Source organism: Apteryx mantelli, chromosome 3 (assembly GCF_036417845.1).
Source record: "Apteryx mantelli isolate bAptMan1 chromosome 3, bAptMan1.hap1, whole genome shotgun sequence".
In the NCBI taxonomy this organism is placed as follows: domain Eukaryota; kingdom Metazoa; phylum Chordata; class Aves; order Apterygiformes; family Apterygidae; genus Apteryx; species Apteryx mantelli.
The window spans coordinates 42,362,163-42,383,932 of NC_089980.1; the positions used below are offsets into that span (position 1 = coordinate 42,362,163).

At 40.8% G+C, this 21,770-nt stretch overlaps 1 protein-coding gene across 1 annotated transcript in view; it reads right to left on the reverse strand.

The window, feature by feature from the left end:
• The window catches only part of DAAM2 (dishevelled associated activator of morphogenesis 2), a 125,938-nt gene that overhangs the window by 43,649 nt on the left and 60,519 nt on the right, over positions 1 to 21,770 (reverse strand). Inside the window, exons 5-13 of the mRNA XM_067293187.1 lie at positions 20,900 to 21,233; positions 12,310 to 12,420; positions 10,887 to 10,990; positions 8,711 to 8,777; positions 7,668 to 7,785; positions 5,976 to 6,114; positions 4,493 to 4,551; positions 3,872 to 4,056; positions 2,575 to 2,892 (exon numbers count right to left, since the gene is read on the reverse strand). Of these exons, the coding sequence (XP_067149288.1) occupies positions 2,575 to 2,892; positions 3,872 to 4,056; positions 4,493 to 4,551; positions 5,976 to 6,114; positions 7,668 to 7,785; positions 8,711 to 8,777; positions 10,887 to 10,990; positions 12,310 to 12,420; positions 20,900 to 21,233 (1,435 nt within the window). The remainder of the gene's footprint in view (positions 1 to 2,574; positions 2,893 to 3,871; positions 4,057 to 4,492; positions 4,552 to 5,975; positions 6,115 to 7,667; positions 7,786 to 8,710; positions 8,778 to 10,886; positions 10,991 to 12,309; positions 12,421 to 20,899; positions 21,234 to 21,770) is intronic.

Here is a 21,770-nt window from a genome sequence, read left to right on the forward strand (position 1 = left end):
TACTATAGTACTGTATGAATGGAATTCACAGACAATGCTGCAGTGCCCTATGAATGGATCTGTGGTGTGGAAGGCATTAGCCAGAACTCAAGTCAATCTATGCATCTAAATGGCTTTGCCGCTCACCATCAGCTCAGACCAAAGCTAATACAAAGTCTGTAATTCCCTGAGGAAATTAGCTGGTTGTTGGTTGTTTCCTTGTTAGAAGGACGAATACTTTCCAGTCAAGCCCTTTCCGACTTCCCTTTCTCGGTGGTGCCCATGGGAACTGTGGGCAATCTGTTACTGTCAACTGCTAAGAGTTAGAATATATTTGATCATTCTCATAACACCCAACAGATCAATCCTTTCTTTCCAAAGACAATACCAATACTGGGATAAAGGTGTCATATGAGTTGTCCTGCAGAACAGCCTTAGTTTCTCTATTGAGAAAATACAACACAGACAAATCCCTCTTGCCCAACCCCGTCCACACTTCTCTCAGGTTCTCTTAACATTCTCTGATTTGACTGGGGCTGGCTACACGGACAGAAAGTGGTTTGCGCCCATTTGGGCTAGCTCAGTTCTTACAACATCTTTACACTTATTTAATGAAGCTTAGAAGAGAGATCCAGCACTAACTGCTTTAAGAAGGATGGGCCAAACAATATGCAGAGATACCTAAGAGATGAATAAAAGGGCTATTTGACCTGGTTGCAGCCCAGAGCTGGATCACTGCACCTCACTATGGTGCATGGTGCAGACATGCTCCTGAACTCTCTGCTAACTGGTGCAGTCCTTAAAAAAAATAATAATAATAATACACATACACGGTGTCAAATACATTTTTTTTTAATCAAAAAATTTTTTGAGGGAAAAACTTGTATTCATGTAAATTGGAAGTTAAGCACTGCCAAAACAGTGCAACAATACTAAACCATACTTCCAGGCCTCAGTGTCACACGCTTGAAAACTAGAGGTATGATGACTACTCCACACACACGCACTCCTTCCCAGCTGGTATGCTCATTGTGAGTCTTTATTAATTTGTGTATGGCTACTTTGACTGCTTCAGGATAAACATCACAGAAATGCTGCAATGTAAACAAAGCGTAAGATAAGGCCATTCAACCTACCCATGACTCTGCATTCAGAGAATTCAAACTCATGTGTACAGAAAGAATGTACCCAGGAATGAAGCAGGGAATCTGGAGCACTGATGAAGATGGCCAAAACACATCGCCTCCTCCAGCAGCCAGAGAAATTAAATAATTCCATAACAAAGTGCACCCCAAAGAACAGGACAAGCCACCTTTGCAGTGTCTGCACCACAGCCTTTGCAGTTTTGCAGAGACCTTACTAGGTCAAAACACTGTCACTGATAACACTCCAAAAAGGAAAATCCCTCCCTCTTATGCCCCTTTTTCAACTGTTTTGCCTTCCTCAAAACAACATCTTTTACCCCCTTCACCACCCAGGCCTTCAATTTTATTAGCACAGCTGCGTTCACTCCTAACCAGAGGGCAGGATAAGCCTACAGTTACTGTACACTAAACAGAAACACCTGTGACTCTATCTTTTTCATATACATTCATATACATACATATATTAGTTATTATTTCTTTTCTTCAGAGCACTAAGTCCCATGTTCTGAAAAGGAAAATAAATCCCCGTTCTTACATTCTCTCCCACACCCCCCACGTGGTCTTGACAGACAAGCACAGACAGTGCAGCAAATATTTCACTTCACTTTATTTTAAAGAAAAGGAGAGAGGGGGAGAGAGAATTCTTGTGGCATTCCAGAGGTCCCTGGACACTCATTCCAAATGCCTGACTTGGGCCCTGGGTGAGTTTCAGTCTAAAAGAGAATCTGGGTTTCTAGGCAGCCATCCAAACTCAACACAGACACTTTTTTTCTTTCTAAATCAGTTAAAAAAATTAAGACCAAAAGAGAAGTGGAAGAAAAAAAAAAAAAAAAGAACGAGAGAGAAGTGGAGGGGCAGGAGAGGCGACTAAGGTAACAGAAAATGCATGCAACAGGAAGAATTCAAATCCTCCATTTTTATTGCCAATTTGGAGTTTTATTCGCAAGAGGCAGAGCAGTAACCTTGCAAGAGGGCAATTTCCCTTATGGCCACGAATGAATGGTGAGGAGAAACAGGCCGCCATCCCCTCCTCAACAATTGCTCCTGCCAGGGTAGAGGAGACTGGTTCGGGAGCTGTTTCTCACTGTGTTCTGCTCACATTGGCTCCAGCCTTCCTTTTCCTTGATGCACAAATGAGGGCAGCTCTGGCACACCAGCCCTGGCGATGTCTGCCTCTGGCTTACAGCATTTAGTCCCACTGCAGCTGTGCTGAACCAACAGTACACCCAGACCTACTGCAGATCAATCTAATCTGCACCTTGGTCAACATAGGAGATGTGCTGCACTGCTACAGAACTGGAGAAACTCCCTCAAAACAGTTACTGACTCCTACCGACCACTAAAAGCCACTAAATCACTGGCTTCTGTCACCTTGCACTTCACAGTGTCAGTCATCACTGGGCTACACTTGGCAAGTAAATTAATTGCTGAGAGCACCACAACTTCTTACCTCACTCAGTTTAGCCCAGTTGAAGGATTTCAGTGGGTGTGAAGGCTGTGGGATAGATTTCTTCTTCAGGCTGGTGCCACTGCTGCTGAAGGTGGTTGTTGGAGGGGGTGACATCCCCATGTTGAAGAAAGGTGGTGCTCCTGGTGGGGGAGGAGGCCCTCCTGGAGGAGGTGGTGGAGCAGGAGGAGGGGGACAGCTGGAGAAAGGCAGAGGGGGTGGCAGCGGGGGCAAATTTTCTGACATGAGAGAAGAGGACAAAGCTAATGGGCCACCAGGAGGGGGTGGCGGTGGCGGTGGGAAAGAAATGCTGCCACCTTGCTGGAAAATAAAAAGCACATAGAAAAAGAAAGCAAACAGTTTAAAAGGTACAATAACTCCATGTTGCCAGCTGATGTGATTTTATTACAAGTCTCAAAATATTTGGTGTTTTCTTTAAAACCTCCTGCACTGAAAGCCATGCAATAAAGGGAGGAATCTCAGCTTTCATTTAAGAGAAAGTTTCAAGCCCTTGAAGTTGTGGAGAAGAGCTTGAAAAAAGGAACCATAAATGGCTCAGAAAAACAGAAAGCTAGTAAAAGAAGCCAAAATGTATTATTTTCTCCTTATGTACAAAAAAAAAAGAGAAAAATTCAATCTTGTGAACTTTTGAACTCCTGGGTTTTGAAACTTAGGGTTTGAAATATTGAATACCTGTGATTAAGGCCCCAGTAACACAAAGTGGGAGAAGGGAGGAGGGAATGAATCCTGCTTTCTGAAGTGTCTAGCTACTCAGGGCTGTGTCCTGGTGAGTCAAGGCTGGGGCACACCACGAGGACAGAAGCAGCACCACGCAGGACAGCGCAGCTGCAAATGTCACTTCTGCAGAGCTTCAAGGCAGTGCAGACCCTCCTGAAGCAGGACATGGGTCCTGTTTCTCCAGTAAAATTTACTTTCATATCTGTGAGACTTCTCTCTATTCTACTAGAATAATAATCAGGGCCACCTATCACACCCACTCAGCAGTAAAAATTATGGCTAGAGGAGGACACATGTATCTCAGCAATTCTCAAATATCACAAAGCAGGGGCTGAGGAGAAGGAACGGGATAGCCCATTCCTGCATTATCCATTCTATACCACTCGCTCAAGTAATATGGTCTCTACCGAAAGTTTAAGAAGCTTCTAAGCATTTGCATTTGTGGCTGTCTCATCAGGCTCTCTTCTGTACAGGCCATAGAAAGATTTTCACTCATGTTTTTCTTCATCATTTGCTAGTTAGCAGGTTTTAAACAAGGATAGGAAGAATCCCAGTCTCATACCGAGAACTCATTAAGTTGAGCTACCAGGTCATTCATCTGGTCCCGGGTCTGGCGCAGCTCCAAGGATTCCTTCTGCAGCTTGTCCTTCATTTTGTTTAGTGTCTTCATCATTTCATCTTTCTCCTGGGTCTTTGTCTCACATTCCCGTTCCTTCTTCTCTAGCCTGCTCATCAGCTCTGCATGATCTAGGAGGAACAGGGAAATAGGGTTGATGAAACAAAGCTCATGAACAGTGCCCAAAGAGACATAAGTTACACTGGAGTAAAACTGACATAAATCTGTTGGTTCAACTGAGGACATATAATGAGAACAGGGAAATGAAAATGGAGCCTAACTGTCTTGACAGTGATCTTCAGTGATCAAGACATTGAGACAGTGGTGCCTAAGGTTTACTTGGATTGTGAAATCACTTTGTGTGAGCATTGAGGGAAGCTCTGTCCTATGAACCACATAAATTGATCAGCATGAGACACGAGAAAACGCACAGGAAGAAAGAAAGCAGGGTTAGTCCATGAAAGAAAACACTGGACAGGGAGTTCTGCCCAGCTCTGCTGCCTGCCTCTCTGTGACTGAATCAAGATCTTCCTCTCTTGCTTCCCCAAACACAGCGGGCATACTCACCTTTCCGGAACTTCTCTGCCTGATCCCTCCACTGCTTGACTTCATTTTCGTTCACCAGCCTGAAAGATGAAATCAGATTGTTTAAACTTGTTTTGAGCCATCCAGCCCAGAGGGCAAGCAGCCACTATGTACAGCAATCAATAAAAGGCAACCTGATGGATTTTCACAGGTTTATACAGAATCACACCAGTGGTCAGTCTGGTTCCAGACCCTGATCCCTATTGTAGCCAACAGCTAATATTCCAAAGGTGATATCTTGTGCTCAAAGCCCTAAAAAGGGGTTAAAGAAATGCATGGGGAAAAATCCTGACACTTTCCTGTGGTCAAGTAATACCCTCAAAGTGCCAAGTCTACTTATTTTTAAAGACAGAAGTCATAGCTAAAACCACCATTGTTACGGGTTACAAATTATCCCACCCTTGTAAGAAGGCTGGATTGCCATCCTTTATTCTACTTTAGTGGTTCTATTTTTCTTTCTTACAAGGAGAGAGGATGGTTATCTATTGGGTAATATATCAGTTACCAGGCAATGCTCATATCTCATACTGGCGCAGCTATTTCCCATTGCTGACAGAAAATATGCAGGGCACGCTGGGGATTGATTAGATATGCAAAATGAGGAGTAGCTATGAAAGTAGAAATGGAAGATCAGGAAGATCTTGATATCAAGACAGAGATAAAGATAAACACCAATATATTTTTCCATGATGAGAAATCAGTTTTGATTTTGGCTCATGCCTATAAAAGGAGGGACTAAGATTTTTTAATACAAGAGAATTTGGTTTTATATGAAGTTTATGTTCTGTGAGAATGCTCTTTTCAGTGGATAATTCAAAAGGGTAACGGGCCATGAATTACCTGCAGAGGCAGATGGATGGGATGCAGAATCCAAAAGTTTGGCTAAAAAAGGACTGAGAACAGGGGAGTTGAGATGAGAGCCAGCTCATGTAGCTAGACTTCTCAAATGATGCATCCTATGGGAAAAAATAATGGTAGAACCCTTGGCCAAGTCTGTGGGTGACAGCATGTAGACATTTTATAGAGAGGTAAAAGGCTGTGTCCCTTACATGGGGGCTGCTATCCACTATTTGAAATCTTTCTAAAGTATGTGCTCATTAGTGAGAAATGAGATCTAAGTAGAGATGACCACATTTTTTGAAAATATCAGTGAAATCTTTCATCAACATTTTGACAGAAGAAAGGCACATGCGGAAGCCTGGTTATATTATGAGGGATATTTTTTCTGCTCCTCAACCAGCTTAATATCTAAATGGAACTTAACAGGCAGAGGCAAGGATTTTGCTGAAAAATACAGGCTGGTTAAGATGTAATTTGGAACAAAACTTTTAGAAGACTAACAAACAACAAGGGGTTGTAATTAAAACAGGAAACTCCTCAGCCACAATATTTTATTTGCTAAATATCTGCATACTTATTATATTTTAACACCTGTATAACAGAAACAAACAATAATACAGCTTACATTTTAATGATATTTTTGACATTGAAATTTTCCAGTGGAGCTATATCTGGATCATCCCCTCGCTCATCCTGAAGAACAATTTGTTGGAGTATTCTGTCCAACAGCTGCCACTGCTGAAAGTTTCCTCCATTTCTCTTATCTGTATGGAAAAAGATCAACTCATAAGATCTTCCATTTTCATGGCAAAGTGCACACACCTACCAACAGACTGGCATTCCTTCCTTTCTTTTTCCCATCTTAAATCCCATAAGTAGCAAATCATAGAACACAGGACCTAATTCCGCATTGTGCTAGCAGATTATCTACAAACACCTGGCATATCAAAACAGCACAAGACAGGCATATGCAAATCTGTGCCTAATTTGCACATTCAGGCTCTGTGACCCTTTTGGCAGTTCAGCTTTAACTTGCACTTTAAACCAGCTACTGCAGTGATTTCATTGTGCTGCCTGTTACTTGGTATTTTCTGGGGCTTGATATTTATTTTTGGTACCTGGGTAACATTGTGACCAGGCTCTGCAAAAAGACTCAGATTTGCTGTCTGCATACTCAGTTACCTGAGGGTCAATGAAACTCATCTGGCATGGAAATTCAAAAAACATGACCAAAAAGTGTGGAGAGAAGGACAGAAATGGAACAAAAGGGACTGATCCCATAGATAGCAAACAGAAGAGCCAGAAAAATGTAAAGTTCACTTTAGCTCCCTGAGTTTGATCATCTGGACCTTCAATTTCTTTAAAATTGCTTCAGTATAATTCTGTCCTAGCCTAGCAGGATTTGACCCTTCTGCCACCATACATTCCAGGTCCATATCAAAAGCTCAAAGCCTAAGTATTGTCTTAAATAACAGTATCAAGGAGATCAATTAGAAAAACAACTGCATGAATTTGTGCATGGCAGTACTTGAATCTAACAAGTGCCTGATGACATAATCACACTACCTCTTGAAAAAGCAGACTACAGTATATATCTCCCTCATGTCCCCTTCTCAGTTCCTCAGTTTGACTGCTGAAGTATGGCTGAAAGTAACCAAAATCAGCCCCTGATGCCTAACAGGATTAAGGCAGATTGTTCTGTGGTGATCTTGCTCTGCCTTTGTTTGGCTGCTACACTCTGGAAGCATGACAGAATTATTTTATCTGACAGTTACCAAGTAGATTCCTATCACCTCTCTTGAAAACAAATGCCAGTGTTATTTTTCATTTTGTGTCCGGGAGCCTTCCACTGATGCATTGCCATGAGATAGCAGCCCAAAGACTTCTTGTGGAATTTCCCAGTGTCAGAACAGCTTTCATTACTGTATTGTTTCTCAGAAATGATTCCTCACTGAATTTTGTTAACATTCAAAATGGTGGCTATTTCTGGGAATTCCCTGATCTAGAGCACAAGGGCTCTTTCTTTTTTAAACCTTCTAATTTAAAGCTATTAAAAGCTCCGTCAGTGACTAATTGGAATGCCTCCAGCTACTTAATTTTATTTGCAAATGCAGAGAGGTCAAACTTCTGCTTTATATATTGCAACAAAATCAGCCGGCTAAGATCAGTGCCAGATACCAAGTCTCTTAAGCCACTGTCAAGATCTGAATGGAAGACAAAGAAAATGTGTATCCTGGTATCTGTCTCCCCTTCTTATACACCAAAGCTCCCCATTTCTTCACCAATCCTTGGCTCTGAAAAACAGCGAAGTACTCACAAGGCATCTGCAAGCAGTGCTGGAGGATGGATAACAAATAGGGATAGGCGTCCGTATGCTTCAGTCTCTTCTTGATCAGCTCAAACATCTGAGAGGCGCTTTTTGTATCAATGTGGATCTGAAGTGAGGGAAGCAGTGAAAGAACAAGTGAGACAAAAACCAGGCACAGTGAAAGCCTGGCTAACTGTGAAAGGTCTGATCAACAGAGACAGGCAGACTTCCAGCAACTGGACTGTTGCAGAGTTTCTTGCAATGTCCAATTATAAGCTCCAGTGAGGAAAAGGCACATGGGATTTTGAGATGAGCACTGCCATCCCCACTCCAGTAAGAAGATCCCCAAAAGGGTGAACAGGCGGGAAGCATGCAAAGCCACCAAGAGCTTTCTGGAGCAAACAAAACATTCGGGTCCTAAGAAGTGGTGGCACAAATAGCAGAAGGTAAGCAGAGGAGGGCTGGAGGTTCTATATTGGTATGTGGCAGAGGCCAATCATGGACAAAGAGGAAATTACAATTTTTCTGGGCCCTATAGTCCCTTCCTAGAGATTGTGGAAACTGCACTTGCTGTATGCTCATCTTCAAACTCCACCCCTTTCAAAGTACTAATCCTCTCCACAACCTCTGAGGTGACAACCTTCAGGAGAGTTTCCTGGGATCTATCGGGTAAAGTATCAGAAAAGAGCTCAAGCTTCATCTATAGTCCTGTAAAGGGGATGTATGAATCTAGAATGCATCTGCATCATCAGGATTGAGAACATGAGAGCAGTGTTGAGAACCTCCTCCGCTCCTGAACTTTCAGCCAAGCAAAAGAAGTGAGTCTTTGTCAAAGATACTTGGCAGAAGCTGTTTCTGTAATCATTGTTTTCATTGTTCACACATCACAGATCCCTACTTGCTAAATGAGAAACAGTGAAAACAAGAGCACCAACCACTCTCAGCAGCCAAAGCCGATCACTGCTTTCAGGGAACACAAGGGGAAGTTGCACAAAGGATCCAAAGCAGATGGTTCATCTTTGGCAAGTTCAGGCACTCCAGAGAAAACTTACCAGGTCAAACCGCTTGGCAAGCTCCAGGTCATCTTCATTTCTGACCATTTCAAAAAAATCTAAGTGCCTAAAAGAAAATGGAAAAAAAAAACAAAAACAAAACCGCCAATGTTCACAGCATAATTCAGACTTTAAGTAAACCTGCCACAGCAGAAGAAGTAACACCTCATTTCCAGCTAGAGGACCTGGAAACTGGCAAGTCTTTTTCACATGAAGTGTTGGAATATGTCTGTAAGGCAACTCATGGGGGTCAATGACAGGCCGAAAGGAATGGCTGGCTGAGGTACAAGTGCTCTTTAATCCCCATGCTAAGGCACTGTGTTGAGGTAATGGCTGCTAAAAATGAATATAAAATAAGAAAGGGATGCAATGTCTGCAGTGATAATACATTTCTAAAAAGTTCATGCCACGCTTGTTAACCAGATATGTTAAATAATTTGTTTCTTTCACAATGTGGACCAGAGATGCATTTAGTTAAACAACAGGGTTCATAGCTGTCTTTACATTTGCCTACTGATGAGCACAGCCGCGTGCCTCTGGCGGGATCTGGGGCATCTGGTGAGAGACACATTTGACCATGGCACCTGGACTTCCCTTGCATGGAGACCAGAGCATAGCAGATGGTGTGGTGGAAGGCGTGGCACATTTCCCTGTCTTGACCTGGCATATAGTCTATGTAATCCAGGCATCTGGGATCCTCTCAAACCTCCATATCATCCTTATCATTATGATTTGTGAGATCCACAAGTGCCCTTAAGCGCCTCCTGAATGCTCCTTGTTACTGGCCAAAGGAACAGGGATGGCCCATGAGCTAGATTCTCTTCTTGGCTACAATGGTGTAGATCAAAAGTGACACTACCAACTGCATCTCTGTGGCAAGTTGTAGACATATATAACTGTCTGACATCTACACACAGTCTTTTCCTGTGGCATTACTATGTAGGTATATGCCTCCACCTGCTCAAAGATGTAAGGCATCTATTTATGACAGACAGCTGGTACTAGCCTGGTGTTTATGCAAAATTTGTCACCCTACAACAGCTCCTGACACTGGATATTTGAAAAAAATCCCGAAGGTTGATGTCTTGAAAGCTGCAGACATAGGCCTGATCCTCAGTTTTTCACCATATACTTTGGCAAACTTCACACTTCTATCTATCAAGTCCCTGCAGATCAGCCCTGCTCTACAGAAAAAGGTGAAGATAGAGTAGTTAGGGGAGCAGCACGATAGCAGGTCAATCCCTCTCCACAGAGTTTAGTGCAGTTACAGAAGATATGCTCCCATGGCAGGCTTAGGAACAGGCATTCCCACACCTTAAAAGGCTTCATTTTGTTAAGCAAATGGGTTTTCCTAGGCTCCCTGATGAGTCGTCAGCTTGTTTAGCTTCTTGAGGTGTCTCAGTCAAATAGCTCAGGTCATTTGTTCCAAGTTTATTTTGGCTTGTAGCTTTGTGAAAGGTTTAATTTAAGCTCATCATCAGCTTCAGTTAATGTGGCAAAATACGGAATTGCTAGTGAGATTAACCTGGTTCCCTAGTGAAGACATGCTGCAGTGGAGAAAGCATTTATTTTGTGAATAACTTTTAACACAGCAATTTGAATTGCCATTTTGTGCAGCAGCAATGCCGTTTGAAGATGTTCCTCATTCTCCTCTCTTGTTCACTCATTCCTACCACTTTGCCCACCACAGGTCCCTCTCCTCTTATAGCTGTGCCAGTGCCAGTGCCACTGTTTGAGAGGCTGTGGTACAAGCTGGATCACAAAAAAGACTGATGCAAAAAAAAGTCTTGGAAACTCAGAACCTGCACTTTGACCACATGCACTCAGGCTCAATGAAGTCAATGAAATACTGGCTTCCCTTTCTCCTACCAGGTCAGGCTTTTTTTCCAGTTTTGCTGCAAGGGACAAATAATTAGAACATTTCTTTCTCACTCTGGTTGCCATTTCCATGATAGAAAAAAAACATTTCAGGAACTCCTTGTCAAAGCCACTGCCAATCTAGTATGTACGTTTCCTACTTCATCTGCTGATTTTAGTTTGAAGGAAAATCTCCTTTTTGTTTTTTAAAGGATGTCAGTCTTAGGGAGAAAGGCAGCATTGTGCTTAAATCTGAAACTCAAATGTTTCCCTAGAACTTTCTGTTGATCAATGACTATTCTCAGAAAGTGTGTCTTACCTGTCCAATGTGGCATTCTCATGTCCCCTTAGCTTGTCAATGACAGGTTGAATTCCCAGCATTAGAAACTCATATCGTAGGTGTAATCGGAACTCCAAGTTGTCCTTAAGGAGTGGGGAAAAACAACTTAACAACTTCCAAAAGGTTTTTTTTTTTTTAATGCTATAAAAACTTTTAATGCAATTAAAAAGATTTGCTTAAAACTTCGATTCTTCCCTTTTTAATATCCTCTATCCTGACACTCAATTCACAGGATGATTCACATTCCATGATCCCTTTTTCCAAATGTCTCTAAATAATCCTACCCTCCCAAGCTAAAGTAACTAAAAATTAAGGCCTTTGCCTCTGCTTGCTTTAAAAATGCAATCCTCATGTGCCTAGAATAAGTTCCACGCATACAGTAAGAAGGACAGCACACTCCATGTTGTTCCACAAAGACTAAAAGTTGTTAGTGTTTATCCTGCTAGGCAATTAGAGATCTTCCACGTGATTATAAATGAACAGTATTGCAGACTTCCCCCTAGTTTTTATGCATACATGGCATAAAATTACCATATACTCTGGCAAACTTGACACCTATTCAGTAGGGCTTTACAGGACTGCTGCAAACAGACACTGCCAGACAGAGCTGTTATGAGCTTGTTGCCTTTTGTGGTTTAACCAAAAAAAGATACCAGTGTACCAAAAGTAACATTTTCAATGAATTAAATCAGTTTAAACTATTGTTCAGACTCAAAAGGGAGTGTTATTAATGAATAAAAACAACAAGCAAACTGAAATTTCTGAAGTGTCCCACTTTGACATTTTAAAATCAAAATGTTTTGGGTTTTTTGAGTCAAAACATTTCTGAAAGTAAACCAAAATATGTTTTAAAAGGCCAAAATCAAGAGGAAAATGCTTTGCAGTTATTAAAAAACAAAGCAAACTATTTCTTCTTTCCCTTCCTCCAACTACTGCACCCCAAATTTTATGTTCAGGGATCTGGTCATGCTTTTGATTTTCTGTCCTCAATCTGGAGTGGGACTTTGTCCCCTTTCTTCCCACACTACCAACAATAATATTTTTAACATGTTCCTGAGTTGTTTTTTGACCAGCCCTACTGGCAGAGTGGCATAGGGTTAATGAGAGTAAAAAAGGAGAAATGTGCTGAATTATAAGGCATATTCATATGTATGAAAGAGAGCAAGTAGAACAGAAAAATATGGAGGGGCTTCTTAATACAATAGTCTATGCTATATTGGAAGAGGCTGGGAATGCAATAACAGGGAAGACACTGATGGACTGATACTGACAACTCACCCTTTTTCTACAAACTATAATCCACTCAATAACACAAGATTTGTGACTTAATCTGCTAGCCATTTCTCAGATAAATTACTTGAAGAACAACATTTCAGATGGAATTTCCAGGGCAACAACTCACCTCACCAGCACCAGCATTCAGAACAGCATTGATAAAGGACATGATGGCTGTTTTGAGATTTACTTCATCTCGATAACGCCCCATGCTTCGGTCTAGCTCGTTCAACAATGTCTGAAACAGAACAACAGGCTGGGTTAAAGGATATTTAATTCCTTGCACCATTTTGCACACTGTTCATGGAATCTGCAAACAGTTTGCTAAATAGTTGCTTAAAGAAGTAACTTTTTTCAAGCAAGGGTCTTGGCAATCTGGGGCATGCCACAATAAACAAATGAAGAATAGTGATGTGAATAAAATGCCCACATGATCCTAATGAAAAAAAAAACCACTTTTTTCAAAAGTAAGCTATTATTTGAGAAAAAGCAAATGCCCTTTAAAATCTCTGCCAACATAATCTAAGAAAGCAGCAAAATGAAGCCCTTTCCAGTCAGCTAACTCTGTACAGAGAATATGACAGGGAATTTATACATGCAGAAAAACATCATCAGATACATATACCCTTCTACTCGTGCCATTTAATTTTCATAAATTTTTTGAATGTCAGCAGGATAGACTGCACTTGTATATACAGTGGGGAGAGAATCCTGCGCTGTTGTCTGGGAAACAGAACTTGTAGCTGGGCCTTGGAGGACGTACAGTTTCTCCTCCTTCCTTCACTTGTAACCATTTCACATAAAGCAATTACCTAATCTTGGCAAGCTCCTTTTAGGGATGTGCAATTAACAAGAATATCCCCTGTCCATACAGCTCCAAACTTCTTAGAGCTAAAAAGTTGAGTTACAAAGCTGAAGCGGAAGTGCAGTTAAGTCCAAATTTCCATGTTACGTCTCCCTATTAAACAAACGGCAGGGGATATTTAGCACAGACATGCTGTTGGTCTAATCTCTATATTCTCCTGGATCTCCAGAAATATATTCAAGGCATATCGTGCGTGCGAGTGCCTGTAAACACTACACAGAATGACACATATCGAGATGCTACCATAGTCTTGTGAAAATTGGGAGACAGAAGAGAAGAGAAAAAAGAAAGAGACTAGACAATTAATGTCAGTAGCATGTGCCTTATACAGTCCAGTGAGGATCAATTCCTTCTGAATATTTACAGAAGAGTTTATATGTAAAAACTGATTAGCCATGGAAGCAACTCTCTACTTCTAGCTTTGTGTTGATGACTGTGAATCTTCTCTGATCAGTTCATAAGTCCAAGGACAATTTTCCTCACTGGAAGAGTAAGAAATTCCACTCGGGATCTGCCAGTTCAATTCTATGCGTCTCACACTCAGATATATGTGTTGTTGATGCACTAGAAATGTCAGAATTCTTTTTACTCTTCCAAAGAAGACTTGGCCATAAAGGGAGAATGAAGACAAAAATAGCTTGTTAGTGTTCAACCCAGTAGATCCACCTAAATAACATTCTGAAGCTATGATGCTGAGTAAGGAAGTTCATTTTCCTTCAGTCAGCCTTCTGTCCCTGGCTACTGAAAGCATTCATTCATAGCTAAATCTTTCCCACACCAGGCATCAGTTTCATAGGTCTATCTTGTTTCCTGCAGAAAATGGACATCACCATGCAGGCAGTATGTCTCTAGAAGCAGGGAGAGTATCCTCCTTGCTCCATGTGATCCTTTGCTTGTTTTTATACAAAAAACTTCTGAGCCAAACACCGCTACTGACAACTGTTCTTATACCTGAGCATAATGTTTACCTTCCCCACCACTGCAAGCTTTATTCCATAAACTTTTTCTTGCATCTTCTAAATTGCCCAGCTGGCACCTGTGAATGCCTCTAGTCCTGGTGTTTGAACTTTGACCAAATCCATGATTTCCCAGTAGCCATGTTACAGCCAAACACTTACCCTTCACCCATTTTGCTAGAAGTAGGAATGAGTCTTACATAAAAACACAATAAATTCCCTGCTTAGTAAGACTGATGGTCCATCCAGTCCAGCATCCTGACAGTGACGATATGACACTTGGTTTAAGGAGTCTCTCTATTTAAGGAACAGACTCTCTTTAAATTCATCAGTAAAAATAAACTGTTCAACTTGATAAATAAGCAAAAGTGAAACAAGTGAGAGAATTTCTTTCTATTACTTCATATTTGACACTGAAATCCAAAGCACTTGTGTCTTCTTGGAATGACTTAAGTAGCCATTACTACAGAAACATCAAAACCAAGCCTGAATTGTTTTTCTTCTTTTAGTTAATGTCTGGCTTCTTTTTCTTCACAGGCCTCCTTTCTATCATACATTCTCAAAGATTTTTGAGAACACAGTGGAACCTATGCAACATCATTCCAGACACAGCATCCAGGCAGGTTGAAGGATGTCAACTAGTTTTCTATCCCCTATTTCAGAAGGCTGTAATAGGAGCAGAATGCCAAGCAAAATTCAGGGTGAGAGCAACAAAAACCCCTTGGTTGCACTAAGCTAATTGAAGAGCAGTGCATCCTCATGCTATCGTTCAGCTCTAGAAATAAACACTATAAGGTCACACAATTCCTAAAGATCAGAGTCTACACCCACACACTATGGCCGAATTCCAGTATCTCTAATGCTTTGCAAATGGCTGAGGTTCAAGTCTTCACTTGAACATTTCCTGTGAAAGAGATTTCGCCACACCTCTTGGCAGCAAGATCAATTTGTGGCCTAATTGATCTTATGGTTATAAAGGTTTTTCCTACTATTTAAGCAAAGCTTTCCTCACTTAATCCCATTATTCCTCATCACTGACATCCAGTAAGGTTTCATTCAATATGCAACAAACCTCAAAAGGCTTTGGATGAGCCTTGAGAGGGAGAAGCAAATCAAGTGGGAATATAGGATTTTAATTTGTTCCTTTTTAACTCTTCTCCTACAATTCCAAATTGATCAGATCTGTCTCTACAGATCATGCTCTGTACTGATGGCGTTTAATACAAACCAGGCAATGGGCCTCTGGAAGGAATGCTCCTAATCTCCGTCTTTTCAACTGACAATATCAAGCTTCCTTTATTTCTTCCCCTCAACCTTCAAAACTTTTAGTGTGTTATAGAGGAAAACCAGAGAGCTCTGCCCAAAGTAGCCCAGCTAGTATTTTGGCCAGCAAGTGAAACCAGCTCCCTTCAGTCAGTATCTAACACCTGGCTTCACTCAATACTGAAAGGAAAATTCTTCCTTACCATTGGGGTCCCCAGTTGGGTAGGTGTCTCAGACAGCAAGCTAGGCTGGAAGGACACTGGAATGTCCTAAAATACCTTTCTGGGCCAGTGCAGCATCATAACTTTGCAATATTGGTTTGACTCAAAACAGGGCATGTTAAAAAGTACAAAATTTTACAATGTCAAAACAATGCATTTGCTCTACAGGAGAAAGGAGGGGAAGCAGCAAGCATAACAATAATCAGGAGGGCAACAAATTGGGAAGAGAGAGATCATGACCCTGTCACAAAGAATGTCAATCACAAATACGGCAATGCAGACACGAACAATGCTGAAATAGGAGGCTCTTCATTCCTGATTTTCAGAGCACTTAAGAGACTTCCATTTTCACAAGAAAGGCGCCTGAGAAACTCAAGATGAAGCGACTCTCCCATGGCCACACAGTAAGCCAGTGACAGATTCTGACTCTAGTATGGATACACCAAATAGAAAAGAATACAAAGAAATAAACAATACAAGCAAGGACAACAAGGAGACACCTCATCTTATTAATTCTGCCACTTCCGCTTTTAAGGTTTTATTTTCCAAACTTTTCTTTTGTCTTGCTTCTTTAAGGAGCAGTGTAGAATTTTCAGGCAAAGAAGCACATTTCAAACAGAAACTGGATGAAGCAAAGGCAGAGCTTTTTCAGATTGCCTCGGGAAGGAGATTTAAGGCATGTCTTCATATTATTGTGGTATAATAATATAATAATAATATATTGAGTAAATATATAATAATAATAATATATTGATAATATAATAATATATTGAGTAAAGATGGAGTACTTTTCTGAAAAGGCTGGTTTTCAGGAGTATCTTAAAAGAGGAACTACAGACTCTCTGTTGGACATTAATGGGAAAGTTACTCAGGGCAGAAGGGCAGCATGAAAGAAGGGTCAAAGATAAAAGCAGGTAAAGAGATCAGCTTAGGCAAAAAGCTAAGACACATGGGAAAACGGGAATACAAGTAAACACAACAAACTTGGACACAAAGTATGGAACCTTGAAAGGAAGCAGTATAAAAGTTGCAATGCCAAGAGAGAGATGATACGCCTGTGAATGAACTGAACAGTGGAGATATAGGGTGAGGCTGTAGTACTCAAAGATGTTCATCTGAGTGAAGTCTGAGGACTCAACAAAGAAGAGCAGCAAGTTCTAGAGGAACTTCCATAACTGTAAAGGGACTCTTCTCTGAAGTTAAGGACTGGACTGATAATTGAGGTCAAGGTCACTGTAGGTGAAATGTTGGCAATTTAGAAAACAGCAACATTTTACATTGGGGTTCCTACTCAGAGCCAAACGTGAAATTTCTTTAAGTTAAAGGAGATAGTCCTTCATATTCATAAAATTTCTGCCTATACTTTCCATTAACTCACATTAAAAAAAAAACACAGTAAAAAGGAAGTACATCCTTTCCAAAGCATTTTAGCACAATTAGAAATAGTGTAAGCCAATCTTCAGTTGGTACGACCTAGTGCGATTAGTTAATTTAATTGGGACAACTGTTACAACTGTTTATATCACTCAGGAATCTCGCTGTAATTTGGATTTGTATTTTAGATAAACTAGTATAAAACTTGATGTCTCCTATTCAAATCAGAGGAGTTATACCAACACAGAGCCACTGCAAGCAAAGTAAGAACTGTATCTAAAATCCCAGCATTCTTTCTTTACTAATTTACTTGGTGCCTCTGACTAAGCTAGGCTAGCTGTTGCAGGTAACAAGAGTTGCACTTACACTGAGCAGCTGTAATTTATGACATGCAACTAAAACATGCAGTGCATTATGGTACCATGTTAAATATATGATTTCTACAGTACTCCACTACATCTCAGCACATGCAAATAGAAAATAATCCTTGTTCCAGTCCAAAACTGTCAGCAGCAAGTTATGCAGGAGCTTAAGTTTTAGATGGTTGCCAGTAAATAATTCTGAACCTTGCTTCCTTGTTCTAACAAAGAGGAGTGGAAACAGACAGCCCCTCAACCCCCAACCCCAACCCAAACTTTCTTCACCACCATGATATTCCTCCACAAGAAGGGCAGGGGGAAGAAAACAATTTGTCTTGGGGAAAAAATAGTTCCTGAACAGTGTTTTTACATTTACCTCCCAACTCCTCAAAGAACACACTGCTGGTCACTGTAGATGATGTGGGGAGAATAAGATCTGCAATCTGCAAAAAGGGAAAATAAATCCAAACCCACAGAATCCAAATGAAGTACCAGCATTCACAGTTGAGGAAGAATCAACTGACAGAAGGAGACATAAGATGAATGAAGATCATTATCCACCGCTGTTGTCTGGAAGGCAGCTAAAAGGAAGACCACCAATTGTGCTGGTGATGTCACAGGTCAGCTTTACCTGTAAGTTATTTTATCAGACTTTCCAGTAAAACAGAGCTCAGGACAGTTTCCAGAAAGCCCTACCCTTTTCTACTTCAGAAGAACTGAGTTTGGCTTCCAAAACTGAGAATCTAAAATTATTCTCCTCTTGGGTGCTGTCTCGCTAGTTAGGCCATTGTCTTATGGAGCTAGATCTAGAGAAACACTGAGCAGAGCCTTTACAGTTTCCACATTTTCTTTCTTTTTTCCCATTACAATCACTCTGCAATAAAGAACCATACAGGCAGAGGAATTCATTCCTACTCTGCACATTCAAAGTATGTTTCTCCCATTCCTGCTGTTCTGTTCATTTTTTTATTATTCTTCATAGCCCAAGAAGAATTCTAGTTTCGTGGTTCAGCCAGATTCCCAGTTGTGGGAGATCATTTTCAACTAACAGTGATTAGGTGTGGCCAGTTAGAGTCAGCCTAAGGCTACAAGCTGTAAACTGTTCAGACGTGTTCATATACTGAGTGATGCTGCTAATTGTTCAGGAGACAGGAAACATCTCCCAGAAGAACTAGATCTGAAACCTAAAGGATCTCTTGAGATATTTTCAAAGTCTGGGTTACAAAGATTACATCTCAGGATCAGGACAAAGAAAAAAGGCTTTTATTAGCTTGACTGCACCGCACTGTACACTACATCTTTGACGTTCACAGTAAAGGCATAGAATAAGCACTGTCAGCTCATCCCTTTCTTGGAAGGGCCTCCCATGGTGGAGTTACAGTAGATGCTTCTTCCTTGACAATGAGCTACAAGACCATTTTAAGACACAGGTGTTGGACAACAGAGCTTCACACCTGAAAGGCGAGAGACAGAAGATTTATAACACTGTTTTAACTGACAAGATCTAGAGTATCAGAGAACTTTCCACTAAAAGGTAAGGGAGACCATGACCATATTTATTTCATCAGCATTTAAAATACCCCTCTGTGTCTCTGTTAGAAGATGAGTGAAGATGGATGAGGGGGGAGTCTCTGAATGAACCCCCACTGCTTTAAAATTATGAGAAAAACTTTAAACTCAAGCTGCTGATAAGAGTGCAGTGGAAAATCCCATTCTAGCTTCTAGACACGTTTCAAAAACTAACAAACAAGAACACATCCCTTCTGTTAAATCATTTTGGTTTTTTTTTTTTTGGGGGGGGGCTGTTTAAGAAGAAAAAAGAGGAAGTATCCATTCATCTTTTATATTTTCCTCTATGGAAAAGCATTTTGACAAAAGCAAGCATTTATGTAAACTACTCTTTTGTGAATGTGAGAGTTAGTAAGTTTCTCCAGACTTACAAAAGCATCTGTAAATCATTATATGAGACTCTTCAAAGGCTCAGCTATACAGCAAGACCCATGTTACCACACTCTGGCCCAGCAATGACTTATCTCAGTTATCTAGTAAATTTTAAGCCAATAAAAAAAAAAGAGAGAGAGAGACAGAGAGAGATGACATAACTAAGGAGACACTTGGGTAAAATCATAATCCATCTCCCATATAGATTTATTAAGCAGAATCACTTGGTCAGACAAGAACAACAAATTAACATGGCAGCATGAGTGTTGCCAGGGCCGTGAGTTACCACTGCTTTTTGCCACGCATGTGAGGTTACCCTCCACCTGCCTCCAGTGTAAACAAGAATAGCAGATTGATTCAGAAAGGATTCCTCAGTTCACCTCTTTACTAGAGAGCAAGCTGTGTTTAAACGTTTTCCTTCTCTCTTCAATATGCACTCTACATGAAACAGCACATCATATGTCTGTACATGTATGTACATGATTTTTCTGCTTCTGTCTTCTGCATCAGTGATTTCTGTCCTACTGCTGTACTAAAGAACAGGGACATATTCTTATGACTGCCATTGTAATCCCTTCACCTTCCAACTTTTACAATAATTACTATTCTCTATATTGAAATAGTCTCAAGCATCTTCAACCGAGATCAAGGGCCCACAATTCTGGACTCATACATTTTAAGATGTCATACTTGCACATCAAAGACATACATAGAGTTTAAGCAGACAATCGAGGCAAATGGCCAAGTCCACACAGAGGGGTGGGTCTGCCAATGCCACATAGAGGTTAGTACCAAGCCAAGATTTCCTTCATCCCAGTCTCAGGTCAGAGTCACAGTCACTGAATCCCACAGTACATTTGCTCCTAATGGCAAACATTGGCAGCTACTGTTTATGAGCACAGTCTGTTTCCCATTCACTTTTACATTCTTAAGCTCATTGTAGCCCAAGATCCACCGATGCATTAGCTGTGGAGGTAGCAGGAGATAACAGCTGACAGAAACCCAGATTCAGGGCCTCTTAGCCAACCACCATCCTTATCATTTCACCTGAGAAAGAACGGTATATTGGTGAGATGACCCCAATGTTTAGAAGCTACAGCTTTATACACAGCAACAAATTCTTTTTTATCTTTTTGTGAAGGTGCTCAGTTCAGTAAGAGGAGGAATATTGTAACAGCAGCCAGCAGTATCCACAATAAAAACCTGTCAATGATCTACTGACCTACCTCAAGGTCTCTGCGATTAAGTGAGTTTCCCCTCTGTGCTCTGAATGGGTGACACATGAGCCAACAATTGATAAGTGGTGATGATCCACAAGTGATTAATAAGTGGTAATTTAAGTGCCTCCACTGTCAATTATTTAATCTATACCTCTTGCAAATAATGGACTACAAAATCAGGACAGAGGCTCCTGAAACTCTGTGGCTTCAGCTTCCAGGGCAAAACTAATAATATCACTCCAGAAATCTCATCAAGTTAAAGTATGAATAGATTAGCAGCTTCCATTTAACATAGCAAAATCCAATTTTAATGCAAAACATATGAGATTTTAAATTAGCATTAATCGCAAGTGATCAGGTCTTGATGATAACCTATCTGAGGAAGTGGTCCATTCCAGACCTAAATGAAAAAAAATGCCCTTTTCCTGCCTAGCAATGTTGCAATAAACACATTATAAAAATTACTCTCTGAAGAGATGCATCATGCTGAATATTTTGGCAAAGTATGCTGCCTATACCTGGAATCTTGTCCTTTCTGCAGCATAGACTTGGTAGTGAAGCATTGCTTGCAAGACTTTCTTGTGTCCGTCTGGTACCAAGCAGACGGCCCCTAGGATCTCCAGCACAGCAATCTTGGTCTTGATGTTCTCAGTTCGTAAGCTCTGGGAGATGATGTTGATACTCTCTGGATGAGCAAGGACATGAGCCCGTCCTTGGGAGTTGTTCATCAGTGCCTTGATACACCCTATAACGGATGTGTGTATACGGCTCTCTGAGGTCTCATAGTCCATACTCTTCAGGAAATTCAGCAAACAGCTCAGGCCATCCAGCTCAATAAACCTGGTCACAAACCTGAAAGACAAGTGAAGAAAACAGATCAAGGGCAAATTATTTCAAAGATATCATATTGTTCAAACCTGCAGCTATAAGAACTGAGTAGTTTTTAGCTGAAGGGTCACAGGATAATTCCTGAGTATTTGGAAAGGGGGAAAAAAAAAAAAAAAAAAGACTAGCTAATACTGGTGTATCACACAGTTTCAGGATTACATTCTATCGCCTTATGACCCTACTATCTGGTCCCTGCATTCCATGTTGCAGGCACCACCAAACACCTGCTGTGGTCCACCCCAGTGGTTAATGCATTTTCAAGACTGAACTGATTCTTGCGTATTCCCTCAGTTCCACTGTCCAGATTTCATACTCTGATTCCATGATACATGTACAGAAACATATTACATTTAAGATGCACATGTCCTTCTTCAGTACATATTTAGACAAAGCTTCTAGAATGGCCTTGGCTGCCTTTTTTTTTTGTTCGTTTGTTTGGGTTTTTTTTAGTTGGAAGAGGTAAATCAAGGAAATACAGAATTAATCAATTACCAAATGACA